The sequence below is a fragment of the Ochotona princeps genome, chromosome 5 (assembly GCF_030435755.1).
Source record: "Ochotona princeps isolate mOchPri1 chromosome 5, mOchPri1.hap1, whole genome shotgun sequence".
Lineage (NCBI taxonomy): Eukaryota > Metazoa > Chordata > Mammalia > Lagomorpha > Ochotonidae > Ochotona > Ochotona princeps.
In genome coordinates this window covers 107,801,609-107,822,888 of record NC_080836.1, presented here as the reverse complement: position 1 = coordinate 107,822,888, position 21,280 = coordinate 107,801,609, and the positions used below count along the sequence as shown (strand labels likewise).

Genomic DNA, 21,280 nt, shown 5'->3' with positions numbered 1-21,280 from the left:
GCCTCCATCCACACGGCCCCTCCCTCATCTGTCAGCCTCCATCCACACTGTCCTCACCCTCACCTGTCAGCCTCCATCCACACGGCCCCTCCCTCACCTGTCAGCCTCCATCCACACAGGCCCCTCCCTCACCTGTCAGCCTCCATCCACACTGGTCCAGGTCCAGTGGGCCCTGCTGCCTGGCTCTGGTGAGGCTGGCCTGAGAACGAGTTATGCGGGAAAACAACAGTGGTAGGCTCAAATAGGCAGTTTTGAGCCTTCAAGCACACACCAGGTCACAAAGAAGCCCTGGAGGCAAGTGATCAGACAGTTCAGGCCCACCTGGGGACCCTGTGGGCAGCTGAAGGGAGGGTGGCCCAGCTTGGGGGCAGGCTCAGAAGAATCCAGAGCCCCGGACGGAAGGGCGGCGACAACGGGACCAGAGCAGCGTATTTAAGGACGTTTAGGAAAAAGAAACGCCAGGCGGGAGCAGGTTGGCTCAGCAAGAGCGACTTCACACTAAGTGATTAATTCCTGACAACGTCAGCACCGGGTAAGGATGATGAGAGAGAAAGTGGCCCAGTTCTTGTGACACAGGCATGCCTGGGCAAAGGGGGGGATGCGCACGGTCTGTGGGTGTGGGGAAAGGGACCGTGGTCTGGGTGGGCCTGAGAACGGGGTCCGTCCTGGGGTGGGAGCCCCCACCTTCCCGGGGCCGGGCCCGCTCCGCGATGCGTGACGTCACCACACCCCACGCCGCAGTGCGGGGACCACCGGGACTCAGCAGGGGTGCCCAGCGCCGCGGCGGGCTGGGCTGCGGAGGCTCCGAAGACTACAGATAGGGCGCGGGAGGTGGGCAGGGGATGCGGGTGCGGGCGCGACCTCCAACCGCACCTGTTCCAGACAGGGTCGGCGTCAGCCACCCACCTCCACTCTTCCCAGGCATGTCCCGCCCCTGACCTTCGCGGGCATCTGAGTCTCTGAGCCGCGGAGCAGGTGCATTTTACAATTTCACTGAAAAGGGGTCCGGGGCGGGACTGGCGCCCCCGGGAGCGATGCGGCCCTCGGTCCCTGCCCGTCCCTGCCTCTGCGCCGAGCCCGCGTCGCGCTGATGTCACAGCCCTGCCCCAGCCCCCTCGGGCCCCGGCCCCGGCCCCGCGGCGAACCAGCTGGCGGCTGCGGCTTGGCCACCGCGCGCAGCCAACCAGCGCGCCGGGAGGGGCGCGGGGCGGGCCGGGCCGGGGGCGCGCAGACCGTCACGCGGCGCCGCCGTCAGAGGCTGAGCGCAGCCGGCAGCGGCGCAGCTCCAAATTGGGGACCCGCGTCCTCGCCGCTGCTCATGCGGGGCCGCAGCCAGTGACGCCGAAGAGGTAAGGCCGCCGCGCCTGGGCCCTAGCCTTGCGCCCTCGCACGCTCGCTGCACCTGCAGCCCGCATCCCTCATCCCGCATCTGCTCCCCCATCAGCGTCTTTGTGGCGGCCCCTTCCCTTCCTCCGTCCTCTCCGTCCTCACGGAGAACAATGGGGCCCTTTCAGCGGCGCCTGCCCTCCTCAGCAGCGCTGCAGTGCCGTGGGAGACGGTCCCTCCACTGCGGAGGGACCCTGGGGCCGGGTGGGACCGGCGGGGGGGGGCGAGGGCGCGCACCGCGGGTGGAACCTGGGCATCTTCCTTTGAGCGGAACCACCCACCGGGATGCAGGCAGGGAGGGGTTTGGAGAAGAGGCGAGGACCGCGTCTCGGCCCTCAGGAGGGGCAGGGCTGCTGGACCCTGGTTGGCAAGGCGGCTGCTTGGCCCTGAGGTGGGGGAGGGTGGGTGCTGGAGCCCGAGCAAAACAGGCGGGGCTACGGCGCGAGGCCGGGTACCACTTGGTGCGCTCCCGTCCCCCACCCCATGCGGTGCCTCTTCCCCCACGAGACCCCAGCTCCCTTCCAGAAGGGCCCATCCCAGGAGGTCCCCGAGCATAGACTCGGCTAGCGGCGCCCCAGTAACAGGTGTGGCCCGTGGAGGCAGTGGGCAGGAGCTATGGGGTCGCGGCATCCAAGCGGCACGGGTGGCTGTCGGCGCAGACCCCGGCCCTGCCCGTGACAGCCGCCTGCTACCCCGCCTCCAGGCAGGGTTGACTGCTGTCTGTGGGAGGGGAGGGAGGGTCGCGGGGCGCGGGTGGGCGGGGCCCGCCGGCCGCAGCGCCAAGGGGGAGGGGACGCGGGAATGCCAAGTCATGGGGCCTGCTGGGCGCGGGCGCGACGTCTCAAGCGCGGACCCGAGGCGCGCCCACGGCCCTCGGAATAGGGGCTCTTCCTGGAGCTCAGGGCCCCTCTCCGGGTGGCAGCCTCTGCAGCGGTTGCCGACATCGGTAGGATTAACAGCCTGCGGGGGTCGGGGCTATGTAGCCATGTAGTGGCCCCACTGCACCCCAGAGACTCACAGGAGGCGGGTGCAGGCCTGGTTGAATCGGTGGTGGTGGGGGCTGCACCTGCGGCGGCCATTTTGCAGGTGTGGTTGGCCACGGGCAGTGCAGGGGCTGTGGGTGGGCAGGTGCAGGGCCCGCAGGATGCTCGGGCCAGGCCAGCCTGGAGTTTGTCCTTGTATCTATCATTCAGACGTCTTCATTGGTAGGCTTCCTGTGCCGGGTAGAGGGGGCTGGGAGAGGCCACTGGCTGTGGGGCCTTTGGATGCTGTGTCTGGGAGGGCCTGGGCTCAAGGGAGAGGGGGAGCAGATGGACAGTGGGGGGGGGGGGTCTGTGGTAGGTGAGAAGGAGGGCAAGTGGCCACAGGGTGGAAGAGCCAGGGTCATTGTGGGTCAGGTTCCCTGGGGAAGGGTCTACGGGTCTGCAAGTTGCCCACAGCTCCCTTCCTGCTGGGCCGGACAGCAAGAGCCCAACTGTTCTGAGGGCTGCAGCTGCAGAATGACCTGTGCCCCCAGTGCCCACCCAGTGGTGCCCATCGTCCCAGTCTGAGGACCTGGTCATCTGGCTGGCCTGGGTGTGGCTCTCCAGGCCCCCAGCTGGAGCTCCTGCATGGTCGAGCCATGTCCCTCCTGCCTCCCTTGCTGCGCCCTCTGCTCCTGGGCATGGAGAAGGCAGAGGGAGTAGGTGACAGGTGAGGGTAGGGGGAGACTGAGGCCAGGCCGGAGCAGCCAGGACAGGTGAGCTGGGTGTGGTGGTGGCCTGGGGGGGCTGTGCCCTGGAGCCCTGGCACAACCAGAGCCACACCCAGGCGTGGCTGGGAGCTGGGGTGGAGTGACAGACACCACCAGGCAGGCATTGGGGGCCGAGGTCACTCTGCAGCTGGAGCCCTGAGGAGACATGAGGCTGTTCTGCATGGGGTCCTGCCTGGTCTCACCCCATCCAGTGTTTTCCGGCCCCGGAGGACGGGCTGGGCATTCCACACTGGTGCTCAGTGAGAACTGCAGAGGTCAGCTGCTGCTCCCCATGCCCACGCCTTGCAGAGCACAGCCTGCCCCAGCCTCTCCCTGCAGGCTGGGTCCCCAGGACTCGCCCCGTTCTGCCCTGGCACTGGATGGCCTCTGCTCTCCAGGCCTTCTCAGGAGAGGACTTGGTTCTTGGGCCTTGTGTGTGGTCCCTGAGCCCTGGGCAGGGAGGGGCTGGGGCTGGTGCTGGAGCCCTACAGGACAGAGCGGCTGCTCTGTAACTGCTGAGCCCAGTCAGCCTCCTGGCCTGATCCAGAGAAGGTCCCCTGAGCTGCAGAGCTGGAGGGCATGGGTGAGCTCAGCAGTGCTGAGGATAAACCTGCTGGCCCTCTAGCCAGCCCCAACCCCAGGTCTGGCTGGCTGCGTGGGGATGGAGCTGAAGTGTGGTTGTGAGGCAGCACTGTGGGCTCCTGGTGGAGAGGCTGCCCTCCTGCTGGCCTTAGTTGCTCATGCCAGGCTCCTGCCGGTCCAGGGATTCACCGTCCCTCATGGCTCTCCCTGTGTGCCAGCCCCTACCCTGGCCTCTGGACTCCTCTAGCTGGGGAGATAGGCCGGGGTCCTGCCTCTGCACTTCTAAGCCATGCTGCTTGGGGACCCCAGCCACTCATGCACACTCCTAAACACACAGTCACGCACATGAATGCACACATATAATCACACAAGCTCATGAACACACACTCCTGTGATCACACACTCCTTTGATCACACACTCATGTGATCACCCACTCCTGTGATCACACACGCGTGAATGCTGACCCATACTCAGGTATATGCACTCTTGTCCGCACGTACTTGTGTACTGACATATGCACACTTACACTGGCAGTGTTTGGCTTGCACACCTGCGTTCACATACACTAACACACACACTCACTCATGTTCTCACAAACACATGGCACTTGTACATGTGCCAGGGGGAACACACACTCACAAGGGCAGGATGCTCCTGTGGCATGTGCACACACATCCATGTGCAGGAGCTCACACCCGCATGCCCACCCTCGTATACATGCTCACCTGTGCGCATGGAGGCCCTGGGTCTGCCTTCCTGCCTCTCCTCCTGCCCCCCACCGTGGGTGTCCTGGCCTCTGTAAACACCTCCTCCATGAGGCCCGCCCCTCAGGTGCTGACGGGTCACTCTCTGGGTGGACAGTCCTAGGTGCCTCCTTGGATGCCCAGGGAAGTAGTCGTAGCTGAGGCTCCTCTGTGGCTTCCTCAGACTCTGCCCATCCTCCCTCCCTGCCCAGTGCTCCCCTGTTCTCATCCCTGGTGGCCTCGGGTCCTAGGGCAAGCACTGCCCCTTGGGGCCTCCCAGTCTCCCATTCAGGGCAGTGGGTCCTGAGCCTGGGCCGATGACATCACTAATGCAGACCTTCGCCCTCCCCTGCCCAGGTCCCAGCTGGGGTCCCTGTGTTTCCACAGCTGAGGCAGCCCTGCTCCCAAGGGCCCTGCTGCCCCTGCCTGTGGGTGAGTGGAGCTGCTCCCCATTCTCCAGGAGCTCTGCTGCACCCCAGCTATCCCGTGGGATCTTTCAAGTGTGTGTGGGTGCTGCTGGGGTCACTCACTGGCCTGGGCAGCCGGCGTGGAGCTGCCTGGGCGCTGCTGGGTCGCTGACCGGCCTTGTCCTTGTGTTCCTGGGTTTTCTGGCTCCCATTTTGGGCTCTGCTGTTTTCATCTGTGGACTTGGCCCAGCATCTTTGTCGTGTTTTCCCTCTTTAACTTGATGCAGTGAGTCGGGCAGTGTTTCTCTCTCCCTCTCTCTCTGTGCTTTCCTCACACTCCCTCTCTGCCCGCTCCTCTCTCTCTCCCTCTCTCTCCCTCCCTTCCTCTCTAAGTGTGTGATGGAACTCACTGGCATGAATGGCGAATGTCTGAGTCCCCTGCCTTTTTCCTGCAGCAGGAATAGGTTTATAAATGGTTGGATCAATTTCTGCAATGGGTTCTGGGAACCCACGTTGCTGTTGCTGTCTTTCCGCCCTTGCTGTGGGGTCCCGTTTCTGCTCATGGGTGGCGGCACGTCTTGTAGCCTGTGGCAGTGCACTAGCCATGGCTTCCATTGTTGCACCAGCCTGTTGTCTGCTCTTGGAGCACATTGGCTTTGTGTGCCACTAGCTCTCTCTTCCCCGTCCCCCATGGGACAGGTGGCCTCCAGCAGATGAGGCCCCTTTGTCGCCTTGGCCCTCCAGGTAGAGGAGCCCAGAGAGCTCAGCTGTGGTCATTAGGGTCCCAGTGTCCCTCGTTGTGTGGACTGGACATTGCCTGGCCTCTAGTGGGCCTGGCTCACACAACCTGGACCGGCTCTGCAGGACCACAGTGCACCCCGTGTGCATTCTTCCAGTCCTTCTGCTCCGATCCCCTCCTTCACTGCCGCTGCCTCCAACCGCTGCCGATTGGGGCCGTCCAGGCGCTCGGTGGGTGGGTCCTGGGTCCTGTTGATTCTGAGTGCAACTGCAGATCTATTTGCCCCACCCCAAGACCCAGACGGCTGGCGCTTTACCTCTGTTCCGTGAGGTCCTCCTCGGGTCCCCACTGCTGCCTGCCTCTGCCCACATGCACATCTGCTCCCAGTGGTTCCGGATCTGGCGTCCCTGGGGACCGGGTGCTGCCTAGTCTTGGTTGTTCTCTAGCCCTTGGTTCCTGCTCCCAGGGGCCGCCACTCATCCCTGCGCTGGTGATGTTTCCCTGGGTTTGCATTGGCGGACCTGTTAGGCGGGGTTGCGGGGGCCTGGCGAGGGGAGGCGTTCCGGCCAGGGGCTGTGCTTGCCTTTGCTGGGAGCTTGGGTGCTAGCCCTGGAGCAGCGTTCTGGCTGACTACTCAAACGTGGGTGGTGTGTGTGAAACCATCCTGTGAGGTTTGGCCTCGGATTCTCGGAGACACTCGCCGTTCACCTTGGCCCTGTGCTGTGCTGACCTGGGTCTCCCAACCTCCGTTCTGCGGCTCCCCAGCCTCCTGTCCCTCCCTGCCTGCAGCTCTGACAGCGATGGAGCCCTGCCCTGCCTGCGTGTGTGCTGTTCTGCATTCCTAGCTGCCGTGGCGCGGTGGGCAAGTTGCAGCAGAGTGGAAGCCCCTGCCCACCCTTCGCCCTCAGCCGAGGGGTGACACATGCTCGCTGTTCCTGAAGTGTCTGTGGCAAGGTCAGAAAGGACACCTTCAGGCCGTGTGTGAGCACACTGGGGAGGCTGAAGCGGCGTCAGGCTGTGCAGCAGCGCGGGCCGCCAGGGGTGCCGTGTCAGGGAGAGGCAGTCTCCTGCTCCTCGCATGGGGAGTGCTGGCAGTTCTTGGGGTCCTATGCTCCCCCTCATACAGACCCTGCCTGTGGACACCGTCCCTTTGTGGGGACGATTTCGGTCTCCCACTGGTTCCTGTTTCTGGCCGTTTCACTCTTCCTGTCTGCCCCATGTTTCCCATTCCGGATTCCTCTGCTTTTCAGTGTCTTCCCACCTTGGATGGCCTAACCCTGGCTTGTTCACAGCAGTGGCTCATCCATTCCATTCTTCACTTCAGTTGCTGTGTTTTCTAGTCAGATAATTTTTTAAAGTAAGATTTATCTTTATTGGAAAGTCACATATATAGAGACGCAACATCCAGAGCTGCGCTGATCCGAAGCCAGGAGCCAGGAGTTTCTTCTGGGTCTCCCACGCGGGTGCAGGGTCCCAAGGCTTTGGGCCGTCCTCGACTACTTTCCCAGGCCCCAAGCAAGGAGCTGGATGGGAAGCAGGGACGCTGGGATTAGAACCGGCACCCATAAGGAATCCCGGTGCATGCAAGGCGAGGACTTTAGCTGCTAGGCTATCGCGCCGGGCCCTGGACAGGCAGATTTTACAGAGCTGTTGAGCTACTACACCAGCCCCTCCAGCTAGAGAATTTTCTGCTTGAGTCACTTTCATCATTTTCATGTGCTGCGATTCTCCTTGTTTTTTCATCTCCTCCCGGTGTCAGTCACGTCACGTGAGCTTTGCAGCCTGGGTCCTGTGCAGCCCTGTGCCCGTGCCCTCATGCCTGTGACTTTGGACTCAGCAGCAGACAAGCCTGAGGAACCTGAGGCTGGAGCTGGCCTGTGTTTAGAAGCCTCCATCCTTGGGCCATGGGAGGTTGGAGGAAGCACAGGGCCTCAGCTCTGCTTGGCGTCACAGCGACTTCTCCCGGGTCTCGGCCTCCCCAGGGGCTTGTCCGTCCCTCAGCAACGGCTCCCGTGTGGGAAGATTCCAGACTCCCAGCCCTGTGTCCGTGCCTGGAATGTCAATCGCCCAGGGAGGAAGGGCTGCCGAGTGTTCTGGCAGCTCCGTCTCCGGGTCTGGGCTTCAGTAGCTCTGGCCTTCAGGCTCAGTGAGTGCTTTGTCCTGCTCTGGTGGGGGCTGTCCCGGCCCGGCCCTCCTGCCCCTGCTGCTGGGGCACACCGAGTCCCAGCTCTGAATCCTCCTGGTGGATAAAAGTGGATAGAAGTCATCCAGCCCGTCTTTCTCAGCACATGCTGTCAGCTCCCACCGGCCCCTTGCCCTGTGCTGGCCCCACTGGTCCCTTGCCCTGTGCTGGCCCCACCAGCCCCTTGCCCTGTGCTGGCTCCACCGGCCCCTTGGCCTGTGCTGGCCCCACCGGCCCCTTGCCCTGTGTTGGCCTCACCGGCCCCTTGCCCTGTGCTGTCTCCACTGGTCCCCTTGCCCTGTGCTGTCTCCACAGGTCCCCTTGCCCATGTACTGTTTCCACTGGTCCCCTTGCCCTGTGCTGTCTCCACAGGTCCCTTGCCCTGTGCTGGCCCCACCAGCCCCTTGCCCTGTGCTGGCCCCTTGCCTCTGCCCCAGGCTTTGCATCATGTGGGACTGCTGGGTTACTGTCATCTTTGTTCCCACCAGATGCCATTGAGAATCAGTCGGGCCTGGCAGCAGCGGGGCTGTGCTGAGGTTGCACAGCTGGCCCTGGGGAGGTCATGGCATCGGGCAGTGCTGAGCCGGTTACTTCTTTCAGCTGTATTTCCTTCCCCCTCTGGTTGCTCCTGTGTTGGTGCCTGGCTTTTCTTGGTCTGAGCCTGCAGGCTTTTCTTGGTCTGAGCCTGCAGGCTTTTCTTGGTCTGAGCCTGCAGGCTTTTCTTGGTCTGAGCCTGCAGGCTTTTCTTGGTCTGAGCCTGCAGGCTTTGTCGTAAGGGGGTCACGCTGGCAGCCCTGACTGGGTCCAGCCCCTCTGTGGGGTTTGGGACTTGGGTGTTCCCTTCTCTGTCTACAGGCAGAGGCTGCTCCTGCACGGGGCACGGGCCCATCACTGCATGGGGCTCCTCCTTGGGGGCTGGCGGGCCACGCGGCAGGAGTCCTAGTGCAGTGCCAGTGGATTTCAGAGACGTGTCTAATCTCTGCTCCCTTAGATGCCTCTAGTGATGGAGGGCTCACCTCCTAACAGGCACTGAGTCTGCTCAGAGAGCAGTAGTTGAGGGCCTCGAGTGGGCCTGCACTCTGTGCCCATGGGCATGTGCCCGTCTGCCACAGAGACCTGGCCATGCCACAGCTACTCTGTGCTCAATGTGGTTGTGTTTTGCAGCTTTTCCCCAAACCCCAGGTTCTGAGAGCAAAGCTCTCTCAGGATATCGACCCTGACCCTGCCACTTGGCTGATCTGTAGCTGAGGGACCTGGTCACCCAGCTGGCACAGTGGCCGGCTAGGGTCAGGCCCTGACTGTAGTGCATACGGATTCACCGTGACGCATGGGCTGCCTGTCCTGCAGCTGCACGGGCTCTCTGCAGCCCGACACTGCTGGAGATGTCGCCTTCTGTCTGTGCTGACGCGGAGGCTGCACCACCACCTCGCTCCCAGGGAGCAGCCCAAAAGGAGGGGGACAGGACATTTCCGGAACATGCTTCACCTCAGATGGTCCAGATGCTTTGCCGTGACTCGGTGCTTGACGTGGGGCCTGACACAGCCCTGGCGTGGGTCTACCTGCTCTGCCTCTGGGGTCCTTGCCCTGGGGGATGGCCCCTTTCCCCACAGGTCGTCCAACGGGAGCGAAGGGGTGGTTTCAGCTGTATCCAAGTCTGCTCTTACTTCCTCTTCTTTCGCAGGTGTCCCCACTGCTTCTGGGAGTGACTGACCAGGGCCGCAAGGATGGCTGGGGCCTCGGTGAAGGTGGCGGTGCGTGTCCGCCCCTTCAACTCCCGGGAAATGAGCCGTGACTCCAAGTGCATCATTCAGATGACCGGGAGCACCACCAGTGAGTACCTGTGGCGCAGGGTCCTGGCAGCCTCTGGGGACACCAGGTGGCCTGAGGGGACACTGGGCAGCCTGAGAGGACACCAAGCAACCTGTAGGATCATTGGGTGGCCTGTGGGGTCACTGGATGGCCTGCAGGGATGCTGGGCAGCCTGAGAGGACACCGGGCAACCTGCAGGATCATTGGGTGGCCTGCTGGTTCTCACTGGCCAACCTGGCCCTGTGAGCCTAGACTCCCAGGAGTCCTGTCCATGTGGGGTGCGAGCGACCCACAGCTGCCATACAGAACCTCCATAAGTACAAATTCCCTCATCTGGGAGGGCTCCGCAGGGCTGGGCCCCACAGTGTTGGGAGGGGCCTTCACTCTCCACCGACCCAGCCTGCCCACCTCACATGGGGCCTTTTCCCACGTGTCCCTGTGCTGTCATGGCTGTCGGACAGGGACACCGGTCCAGCCTCTCCTGTGGGACACCCCCAGGACCCTGGTCTGTAGCTTTGTCCTGTTTTGGTTCCTGGAGGGGTTGGTTCCCCTGACTCTGACTGCTGTCTCAGGTGGGGGGCCCGGAGTGACAGAAATGGGAGAATCAGGGGGAACTCCTGGTGGGGGAGGGCGGGGGGGGAGTGGCAGGTCCCAGAGATCAGAGAGCATGCACCTTGAGGGCAGGTGTGGGCAGAATCCCGCAGATGGGAGGCGGGGTGGCCTCCACCTGACCTGTGCTCACACTCTCTCAGGGCCAGTCTCTCTCTCTCTGTTGGACTTTGACCCAATTGGGGCAGGCCCTGGAGTGGAGAGCCAGCCTGAATGTCTAGCTCCTGCCTGTCTCCGACCTCCCTTATGGGCAGCCTGCCCCTCAGTAGGCCCTGGGAAGGCAAGGGGACGTGTTTGTGTGGGGTGTGGCAGTGTGGGGGTGTAGGGGTCCTGGTGGTATGCGGGTATGAGGGCATTGAGGCTGCTGCCTTTCTGTCCCTTTCCCAACTGTGGAGGTGTTGGCAGGCAGGTCAAGGGTGGGGCCTGGCTCTGGTGACCCAGGAGCAGGCGGTCCCTTCTGGAGCTCAGGGCCCCATCTGAAATGACAGGTGGAGATGGGGCAGTGGCCCAGTGGGTTCTGGCCTTTGGGTCTATTCTGGGGAGTCCCCATGGCCCACACTGTGACTAGAGTCGTGGCCCATCCTTGGACACCACCTGTCCCTGGGAGACCCTTACACACTGGGGGAGCCTGGGGACCTTTTGGGGTCAACAGATCCCAGTGCCAGGATTTCATGGAGCAGGACCAGAGCCTCCAATGGGGCCACAGTTGAAGGTGGGAATTAGGCTGGTCAGCGGCTGTGGCTATGGTACAGGGAGACGAGGAGTTGAGGTTGCCAGACACAGGCGTTGGCAGTGTGGGCTCAAGACGCACTGTGATCGCCATTTCCAGGGCACTGACCCTTCTGTGCTCGGGCTCTGTGGCTGCTGCCACTGGGTCCATGGGGCTCAGGACGCCCCTCCCGGGTGGCCAGCAGACAGGACTGTGCTGGTGGTCAGTGGGGATGGTCTGTCAGCTGTCCCTTCCTGCTGGCTGCCTGTGGGGGCCTAGACTCCCCCCAGGGCTTCCAAAGCCAGGTTGGGAATGGGAAGGACCCGGAGCTAACCCTAATCCTAACTTGGCCACCACAGGGGTCTAGGGATGCGCCTGGAGTGGACCAGGCTGGCAAGGGTAGGCATGTCACCCTCCAGTGCAGTGGTGAGTGCCTGGAAGGTGTGGCTCATACCACAGGAAGTGACGAGTCTGGGTCCTGGGACCTGGGGTCTGGGAACTGGCTGTCTCAGGCTGCAGGGATGGGAGTAGCCCAGGCCCCCTCCAGTGGCTGCTGGGCCAGGGGCCCCTTGCTCTTCAGTTTGTAGCTCCCCCACCCCCAGTTCTCATGGCCCTCTCTGGGTGTGTGTCTGCGCATGCCCTTTTGAAAAGTCACTGGACACACCTGCAATGACCCCACCTCCACACAGGCCCCACTTGGAGGTGCAGGGGTTGGGACTTCAATCTGTGGGTTTTGGGGACACTACTCAGGGCACAACTGGGGAGGGGTCTTATTTCCCTGGTGGTGGTAGACACAGCCCACCTCCCCAGCTGGTGCCCGGGGAGCCTCCTGTAGGCTGCCAAGCTCACATTGGCTGGGTAAATTATCCAGGGCCAGGCAGACCCCACCTTTATGTGGGGCAGACATGGGACTTTACTCTCCAGATTTGGTGCTGTGATGGGGCTCCTTGGGGCCACGGTTCTCCCAGACCAGGATGGCCCACTTTGCTCTTGGAAGCGAGAGCCAGGAGAGGGGTGATCTGGCCTGGAGAGCCTCGGAGTTTCCACCCACCTGGGCCACTGGGATGGGCAGGCAGCCCGTTGGGCAAGGTGCCTGTGTCCCCTGCACATGGTCCTTGAAGGTCTGCTGTCTGCTGGGTCTGGGCTTGTATGGGGCCTGGCAGTGCTGGGCAGGGATGGAAGCTGGTGGCAGGGCTGGCTCTGGGGCTAGTTCAGCCTCACAGGAGAGCTCCTGGGTCCCCTGGGAGGTACCTATTTCTCGACTTGGAGCTTGGTAGTGGAGGAGGAGGAGGAGGAAGGAGAGGGGGAGGAGGGGGAGGAGGAAGACAGTTCCTTAGAGCTAGGCCATAGCAGAACAAGGGGCACCTAGCTGGGTAGGGGTGGGTGCTGTGGTCCCTGGTGGGTGAGGGAGCTGTGGTCCCTGGTGGGTGAGGGAGCTGTGGTCCCTGCCGTGTAGCACTGGGGTTGCCGTGTAGCCACTGCAGCATGGCTGAGTCCAGGTGGCCAAGGTCAGGGCACAGACATGCAGCGCAGGAGCATTAGCAGCAGGGCTGGGAGGGGAGTAGGAGATAGGGTGGACACCCCAGACCCAGTGTCTGCAGCAGGACCCTTTCTGGTGTTCTCCACGGCCCCAGGGGACTCAGCCAGGGGACCCTAGGGGCACTCCAGGCCCGCATGGTGTCACAGCATGTGTGGCCATGGGTCCACTATGGGCTCAGAGCTGGGTCTCCTCCAGCTGGGCCAGAACCCCTAAGGCCCCACCCCTGCCCCTGGGGTGTGGACTTCGTGTTAATCACCTGCTGTGTGTCTCCTGCAGCCATCATTAACCCCAAACAGCCCAAGGAGACACCCAAGAGCTTCAGCTTCGACTACTCCTACTGGTCACACACGTCGGTGAGCTGCTCCCTCTCCTTGTCCTCTGGTCCATGGAACAGGGCTGGGAACCCTCCCTCTCTAGGCCCCCCACCCTGACCCCATGGCCCCTGAAACAGGGCCAGGGACCCTCCCTTCTGCTGGCCCTGACCCCATGGTCCCTGTAACAGGGATGCCAAGGTCTACTGGAGTATTGATCATTTTGTTTGCCACCCATCCAACATTATCAGCGCAAACAGCCCACTGGAGTGTCACTGAATTTAGGAGTCTACTGCAGCTGTCTTAGCAGGGCCAGGCCTGGTGATCTGGGGGGCTTTCTGTTACCTGCGGCTAAGGCCCTCTGTCTGTTTGGGAGGGATGCGGTCCCCACCAAGTTCCCTCTGGCCCCCGGAGCAGCCCCCAGGGCACCCTACTTTGGCCCACCCTGTCCAACATGTCCTGTTGCCAGGGAGACTCCTGCCCTGACCATGCTGTCCTTGCTGCCCTCATGTCCAGATGCCCACTGGGTCCATGGATCCTGACTGCTACTGCCCTGTCCTCACTGTCAGCCTGAACAGACTTTGGCTTTGAGCTCTTGTCTCTGGGCCTTTGTACACGTGTTCCCTCTGCTGGAACCCCCTTCCTCCCTGTCCTACCTGTTCCAGCCAGCTGCTCATCAGCCCCGACCTGTGACCCATGTGGCCACTGTGGGCTGAGCTGTGTCCTCCCTCCAGCCAGAGGACATCAACTATGCCTCGCAGAAGCAGGTGTACCGGGACATTGGCGAGGAGATGCTACAGCATGCCTTCGAGGGCTACAATGTGTGCATCTTCGCCTACGGGCAGACAGGGGCCGGCAAATCCTACACCATGATGGGCAAGCAGGAGAAAGACCAGCAGGGCATCATCCCACAGGCATGGCACTGGGCTGGGGGCCGAGGGATAGCAGATGGGTAGCAGGGAGGTGCATGTGTGCAAACGGGTCTTCACAGGAGCCTGGCCTGGGTCACAAGACTGAGCTGCTGGCTGGGCAGCTCTTCTTGGGGGGACGGAGCTGCTGGCTGGGCAGCTCTTCTCGGGGGGACTGGGAGGGACATGGGCCCAGGACCAGGGATGAGCAGACATCTCAGGTCCCGTCCTCCCCAGCCTGGCCCCTGGCTGTCTTTGGCTCTGAGCTGGCCAAGACTCAGCCTGGTTGGGGAAAGGGAGACCACGCCTCAGCTCTGTGGGGTGAGGGACAGGTTCACCCCAAGTCAACAAGACATGGGCTCCTTGCCCACAGGCCTAGGTGGCTCTGAGCAGGGTGAATGGGTGCTGGAATTGGAGGGGCTGGTGAGTGGTAGCCCCCGGTACGCGTTTCCAGACTGCTCATCTCTGCTAACCAAATCTCCTCCTGCAGCTCTGTGAGGACCTGTTCTCCCGAATCAATGACACGACCAATGACAACATGTCCTACTCCGTGGAGGTAGGACTCTGCCTGCCTCACCTGCTCAGCCCCCAGGCCCTGGCCATGCCAGCACAGGAGCCAAGGGCCATCCCATGTTCACGGGCCAGTGTTGAGCCCCAGAGCAGCCTGGCCCGACTGTGCAGTGGCTGAGGTGGCCCTGGGGTGACCATGCGGGGCATGAGCAAGTCCTAGGACAGCATGGGTGGGAGGGGCTGGCACCCATGCTGCTCACACTCAGGCAGCTTCTGTGGCCCCACCTGCACTGGGGACCCTCTGCCGGGCTCCCCCATCCAGCAGGAGGCCGAGTACCCCTACCAGGGGTCCCTGCTGGCTTAACCCCTACATCCTCCACTCTGGGGGTCCCTGCTGGCCTAGCTTCCACTCTTTCCCACCCAGGGTCCCTGCTGGCCTAGTCCCCATGCGTCCCCTGCCCAGGGTCCCTGATATTAGGCTCTTGGCCCTTCAGGTCAGTTACATGGAGATCTACTGTGAGCGAGTCCGTGACCTTCTGAACCCCAAGAACAAGGGCAATCTGCGTGTGAGGGAGCACCCGCTCCTGGGGCCTTACGTGGAGGACCTGTCCAAGCTGGCTGTGACCTCCTACAATGACATCCAGGACCTCATGGACTCTGGGAACAAGGCCAGGTGTGTGGGAGAAGGAGGCCCACACTGCCCCAAGCCTCTTTAGGGAAACCTGCTTGCCCTGACCTGGCCCTTAGGGATTGGTCACTGTCCTTCTGGTATCGCCCCAGGGGCTCTTGTGTCCGAGGCTGTCCCAGAGAGGTCTGGGGTGGGCCTTTGGGGGGGCCTCTGCCTCCTTCCTTTGGGGCCTGCAGCTCTGTGACCCCTGACCCTGGCTGGTACAAGAGCTTCTGTTTACTGCCTTGATTAGGTTATTTGTCCTGAGGGGTGGCTACCCTGCCCGGCCTGGGCACCAGGAGACTGTATGGGGCTGTGTGGCTAGACCTCCAGGGGTGTTGGGGCAGCACTGGCTGTCAGCAGCCACCATCCCCTCTCTGCCACCTAAGGCCTTCCTGTTGCCAGGGTGGAGGAGGGCGCCCTTCCGGACCGGACCTCAGCATAACCTTGCCACGGCCTCCTGAAGCAGGCAGGGCAGGGTCCCGCAGAGACTCCTGGGGCCTGGCAGGTCAGGCAGCGCACACTGCTGACCCCTGTCATCTCCTGGGCTGGGCTCCTGGGTTACTACAGTGAAGGCAGAGGAGCTGCTTGTCTTCTGGGGGGCGCTGCAGTTCTGCCAGCACTACCTGGGGGCCTCGGCAGCATCAGCGCCCCCAGTGAGCCAGGCACGGCTGGGGGCTGGGACATCACAGTAGGAGGGTGGTGCAGTCTTGGCTGAACTCTGGGGGCACAGTTACTGCCGGCTGGGCAGGGAGCCTGGGAGTCGGAGACGCCAAGGCCCAGTGACTTGTGCCTGTGGCCTGGACGAGGGGCAGCCACGTGGGGCTTATATTTGCAGGACGGTGGCAGCAACGAACATGAATGAGACGAGCAGCCGCTCCCACGCTGTATTCAACATCATTTTCACGCAGAAGCGCCATGATGCTGAGACCAACATCACTACTGAGAAAGTGAGTGCCCAGGAGGCGTGGGTCAGGGGCAGGGTGTGGGCATGTAAGGAATGGCCGGTCAGGGCAGGCCAGATAAGAATGCCAGCCCACAGGCTAACCCTGCGGTGCGGCTGGGTCCTTCCAGGATCTGCATCTCAGAAAGGGGAGGTGCCACTTGGAGGGGCTGCGGAGCTGACACCTGCCTTCCACCCTGTGTGGAGGCTGTGGGGTCACTGCACAGGTGTCCCAGGGGCTGTGCCCAGCACAGCCCTGCAGGCCAAGGATGGGATGAAGCGTGGCCAGGCCTGGGTAGCCCTTAGAGCATGCCAGCTCTAGGGGTGAGCAGCAGCTGTGCAGGCCCACCTGCTCCCAGAGCCCTTCCCTCTGCCTCGGCATCCTCTGGCTCTGGGCCCTGGGTGGGACCTTGTCTCCTGGCCCTTCTGCTGGATCCAAGCTGTGGCTTCGGGAAGAGGTGCCGGGCCTCTTGCTGCCCGTGTCGGATGATGCCCACTGCTCCTGCCTCCCAGGCCTTTTTCCTGGGGTTCTCAAAACCCCTGTCCCCGAGGCTGGGCTCCTGTTGGCACCACCCTGGGCTCCGCAGAGAGTTGGGGAGCTCGTGTGATCCTTTCTAGCTCTGAGTCACCTCCGCCTGGTGCTACCCCGTTACCTATGAGGCAAGGGGGGTAGGCTTGTGCAGGCTGTGGGCCCCGAGGCCAGTGGCTGAACAAAGCTGGATCCGAGGCCAGCCAGGCTGCGCTGCTTGTCCTGCCTCACTCGGCGGCCTCAGTGGCTGGGGCTGAAGTCACACTGGACCCTCCTGGGATGCATGTGCCCCTCAGCCCAAGCTGAGGGAGCTGTTGCAGGGAGCCTGGCCAGAGCTCAGCTGGCACTGAGCCACACCCACAAGGCAATGGCAGTGGAGCTGCGTTCCAGTCCCACTGGTCATAAGTGTTACACTCGTGGCAGCAGGGGGTGGTGCCTGGCGGCTGGAAGCGAGGCCACCTGGGCAAGAGTCTGTAGCTGGTGGGGAGGCGCTTGGCACCGCTCAGCCCTGTAGCTCAGCAGGGTGCCAGGGTGCTGCCAGAGGTCTGTGGGGCCAGAAGCCCCTGGCCCCAGGGAGGGACATGGCCCCTGAGGCCAGGCATCCTGTAAAACTTGGTGACAACCCCAGCACTTGATGCGTTTGCCGTTTCAGGTCAGCAAAATCAGCCTGGTGGACCTGGCCGGGAGTGAGCGGGCTGACTCCACGGGAGCCAAGGGCACGCGCCTCAAGGTGGGGCTGCTCCCGGGCCCCTCCCTGCTCCTGCCCTCTGCCTGAGCCGGGCCTGCTTCAGGGTGGGCAGAGTGGGCAGAGGGCCAAGCGGGATCTGCTAATGTCATGGCCAACTCTTGCACAGGAGGGGGCCAACATCAACAAGTCGCTGACCACCCTGGGGAAGGTCATCTCGGCCCTGGCGGAAATGGTGAGCTGGCTGAGGGGACGACCGGGCTACCTCCCTGTCCTGCTCTCGCCAGACTCTGAGACCCTGCCACCCCATTCCTAGGCCCACACTCTGGCAAGGGAGCTGGGGTTCAAGAGAAAGCCCAGCAGTTGGGGTGGGAGTGTCACAGGTTGGATGGAGAGTTAGGTCCTTACCACTGCCCACCTGTAAAATGGGAACGTGTCTCTTCCTGTGGCCCTCACACTGCCTGTGTCTTCTCTTCCAGGACTCCGGGCCCAACAAGGTGAGCTGCCTGTGAGGGCTGATCCCTGGGCCAGGGTGGCCTCAGCCCAGCTGTTCCCCTGGGAGCCCTCATTTGTTCAGTTGGCCAGCATGGGAGCCTGGCTGGAGGGAACGGCAGGCTCAGGGATACCCTGCACTGTGGGGGAGGCAGACAGCAACACAGACTGATAAAGACAGGATCGCACAGTGGGGTACATCCCTTGAAGACAACAGCTGTGAGGGGACCGCCTGCGGGTGAGCGGAACACGGAGGAGCTGGGGAAGAGAGTTAGGGTGTGCAAGCCCCAGACCAGACTGCAAGGAGTGAGCGTGAGCAGAGGGCAGCAAGTGAGGTGTGTCGTACACGTGTGGGAGCTGTGTGGGGAAGCGTGAAGGTGAGTGACCCGCAGGTGGTGCGGCCTGGGAGGGCTGAGGCACTGGGAGGCGATGGCTGTGTAGGGCTGTGTAGGGCTGTGAAATGCTGTGCGAGGAAGTGTGAGTAACAGACAGGGTGGGGAACTGTGACAGACTGTGAAATGTCATAAGGTGAAGTGTGATAGGACTTGCATGGGTAGGTGTGAACCAGCATGGGAACTGAGTCAGGAGCTGTGTGTGGAAGTGAAAAAATTGTGAGGGATGTGTGAGAAACTGCGCGGTGGTAGGGCCTGTGAGGATGTGTGGGAAGCGGTGAGAAGGTGAGCTGTGAGATGAGCCAGTGGGGTCTAAGGGCATGAAACCCTCTGAGGAGTGGTGTAGGGGAAAAGCAGTAGCAATGCGACTAGTGTGAGCAGTGGTATGAGGCTTCCTGATGGAGTGTGAGGATTCCTGATGGAGTGTGAGGATTCCTGATGGAGTGTGAGGATTCCTGGGGGAGTGTGAGGATTCCTGATGGAGTGTGAGGATTCCTGGGGGAGTGTGAGGATCCTGATGGAGTGTGAGGATTCCTGGGGGAGTGTGAGGATTCCTGGGGGAGTGTGAGGATTCCTGATGGAGAGTGTGAGGATTCCTGATGGAGAGTGAGGATTCCTGATGGAGTGTGAGGATTCCTGGGGGAGTGTGAGGATTCCTGGGGGAGTGTGAGGATTCCTGATGGAGTGTGAGGATTCCTGGGGGAGTGTGAGGATTCCTGATGGAGTGTGAGGATTCCTGATGGAGTGTGAGGATTCCTGATGGAGAGTGAGGATTCCTGGGAGAGTGTGAGGATTCCTGGGAGAGTGTGAGGATTCCTGGGAGAGTGTGAGGATTCCTGATGGAGAGTGTGAGGATTCCTGGGGGAGTGTGAGGATTCCTGATGGAGTGTGAGGATTCCTGGGAGAGTGTGAGGATTCCTGGGGGAGTGTGAGGATTCCTGATGGAGTGTGAGGATTCCTGGGGGAGTGTGAGGATTCCTGATGGAGTGTGAGGATTCCTGAGGGAGTGTGAGGATTCCTGATGGAGTGTGAGGATTCCTGATGGAGTGTGAGGATTCCTGATGGAGTGTGAGGATTCTTGGGGGAGTGTGAGGATTCCTAAGGGAGTGTGAGGATTCCTGAGGGAGTGTGAGGATTCCTGGGGGAGTGTGAGGATTCCTGGGGGAGTGTGAGGATTCCTGGGGGAGTGTGAGGATTCCTGGGGGAGTGTGAGGATTCCTGGGGGAGTGTGAGGATTCCTGGGGGAGTGTGAGGATTCCTGGGGGAGTGTGAGGATTCCTGGGGGAGTGTGAGGAGTAATGTGGTTTGTTAAAGTCCAAGTGATGTGTAGGGAGTTTTGTAGCAAGCATGAGATTGTAGAAGAACTTGAGGGATTGTTAATGGTGTCTGGAGGTGGTAATCGTGGAGGGAATTGTGCATCCATGGGTCAATTCAAGGGGCTTGGAAGGGGCACGTGAAAGGATTAGTGAGAACTAGGTGTGAGGGTGTTCTCTGGGTCGGCTGTCAAGGACATTTAGGAAATGGTGGAGGTGGTCCCAGTCCCTGGAACTAAGATGAGAAATGAGTGAGGCACAGCGCCTGGATCCAGGAGTGATGGTCCTATGGATGGTGGCTGAGGCCGATTGAGGGAGGCACAGCGGGGCGGTGTCTGGGAGGTGGTAGGTCTGACCAATGATGGCTACAGGGTGACAGAGGTTGTGATGGACCGTGTAGGAGGCAGCCTATGGCAGAGAGGTGGCCCTTGGGAATCTAGCAGTCCAAAGACGGACTCTAAGTAAGCTTCTCTTTTGGCACTTTCCAAAGGGGAGACAGGCAGTGGTTGCTGTGGATTGGTTCTGTGGGCTGGGCCCCCTTAATTCACGGTTCATGAAAGTCTAACAGTGTCCCAGACCCTCCTCACAGCATCTCCCAGCCCATGGTCCCTAAAAGCCAGTGGCTGTGCTGCTGGGAGACCCACTGAGTATGACATGGCAGTGGGTATGTGCGCACAGTAGGAGGTGACACAGCCCTTGATATCTGTGTGCCCCTCGTGGGTGAGAGTTCTGGGGTGGCAGCCACACCTACTGGCCACAATAGGAATGGAGCAGATGCTTAAGCCAGTGATGAATGAGCCGGTGGATGGCTGGGCAGTGCCTGCGCACCAGCTGTGAGTGAGCCACGTGTTCAGGCACAGAGCATCCCTGATGGGCATGCCAAGCAGCTGTGCCATGGCTGGGACTACATCTGGAGTGACCGTGGGAGGCTTCCTCGGACGCTGTTGCATCCTTCTGACAGGAGAGGGAGGACACGGTGGCGGGAGATAGCAGCTGGCTTGGGTCCAGTTGCAGGTCCAGATCCTGCGGATGGGTCAGGGAAGCACCTGAGGAACGCGCTATGTGTCCCTGACTCTGGCCTGCAGAGCTGCCCCACTGGCCCATGTCCCTGCCTCAGGCTTTGGGGAGTCACATGCAGACCCCGCATGGCCCCCCTCCGGAAGCCACAGGGTTGAGCCTGGAGTTTCCTCCTCCACAGAACAAGAAGAAAAAGAAGACAGACTTCATCCCATACCGGGACTCCGTGTTGACCTGGCTGCTCCGGGAGAACCTGGGTGAGGCCCTCGGGCTCGCGGCCCCCAACCCAGTTATACTGTGCCATAGGAAGGGGGCCGGGGGGTCTCCTGCCCCTTCTGGACTCAGGCAGAGGTGAACCCGGAGATGCTGGGTAGTTAGGCATGCAGTCTTTTGTGAGGGCCTGGGCCTGTGTCTGACAAGAGGAGAGCTAAGTCTAGAGAACCAGTACTCAGGGCCATGGGCACGCCTGCTGTGCCTGAGTTCTGGGGCGGGCAGCGGAGCTCCCAGGACTAGGGCCACCCTTCCTGGGCCTGGTTTTTCCGAGTGGACGAGTTCTCCTGTCCCTGCACAGGGCTGTGGGCCAAACTGAGACCCCCACCATCCCTGATCACCCTGTGCCTCCCTGGCCGCATGGCTGGCCAGAGAGCCAATGCTCAGGGAGGTGGCTGTCCTGGGCAGTAGGGGTCTCTGGCCTTCCATCTGTGTGGCTGTGGTACACAGTCGCCTGGTTACCTGAACTGCAGTGCTGGGCCAGCAGGAGGCAGTGGCTCCTCTGAGAGGACAGGGTGTCCTGGGAAGGTGAGCCCTGTCACCCAAGAGTGACATGGGCACCAGGTCCCTTTGCCTTGGGGATATGTGTCCCTTGGCCCAGATGTGGCTGTGAGGCAAGCTTTGCCCAGGCTCAGTCCCAGGGTGGTCAGGAGCGACCCTATGTGGTCGTCCCCCTGTCACCTGTCAGCTCCTTGGCCTTGTGGGATGGCTGGAGCCGTGCCCCAGGGACCTGGCCCTGAGGTTCATATCCTTAAGACAGCAGATAGGACTGCTGTCTCAACCTGGGGTTTGGTCCAGCGGCAG

The 21,280-nt window shown here is 61.9% G+C and overlaps 1 protein-coding gene across 1 annotated transcript in view; it reads left to right on the top strand.

Moving 5' to 3' along the window:
* The first annotated feature begins 1,238 nt into the window (after positions 1-1,238).
* KIF1A (kinesin family member 1A) overlaps positions 1,239-21,280 on the top strand; it is a 51,577-nt gene continuing 31,535 nt past the window's right edge. The window contains exons 1-11 of the mRNA XM_036493344.2: positions 1,239-1,349; positions 9,454-9,602; positions 12,716-12,792; positions 13,485-13,664; positions 14,149-14,214; positions 14,663-14,841; positions 15,674-15,785; positions 16,960-17,037; positions 17,162-17,227; positions 17,472-17,489; positions 20,388-20,463. Coding sequence (XP_036349237.2) covers positions 9,497-9,602; positions 12,716-12,792; positions 13,485-13,664; positions 14,149-14,214; positions 14,663-14,841; positions 15,674-15,785; positions 16,960-17,037; positions 17,162-17,227; positions 17,472-17,489; positions 20,388-20,463 — 958 coding nt within the window. The 5' untranslated portion in view covers positions 1,239-1,349; positions 9,454-9,496. The remainder of the gene's footprint in view (positions 1,350-9,453; positions 9,603-12,715; positions 12,793-13,484; positions 13,665-14,148; positions 14,215-14,662; positions 14,842-15,673; positions 15,786-16,959; positions 17,038-17,161; positions 17,228-17,471; positions 17,490-20,387; positions 20,464-21,280) is intronic.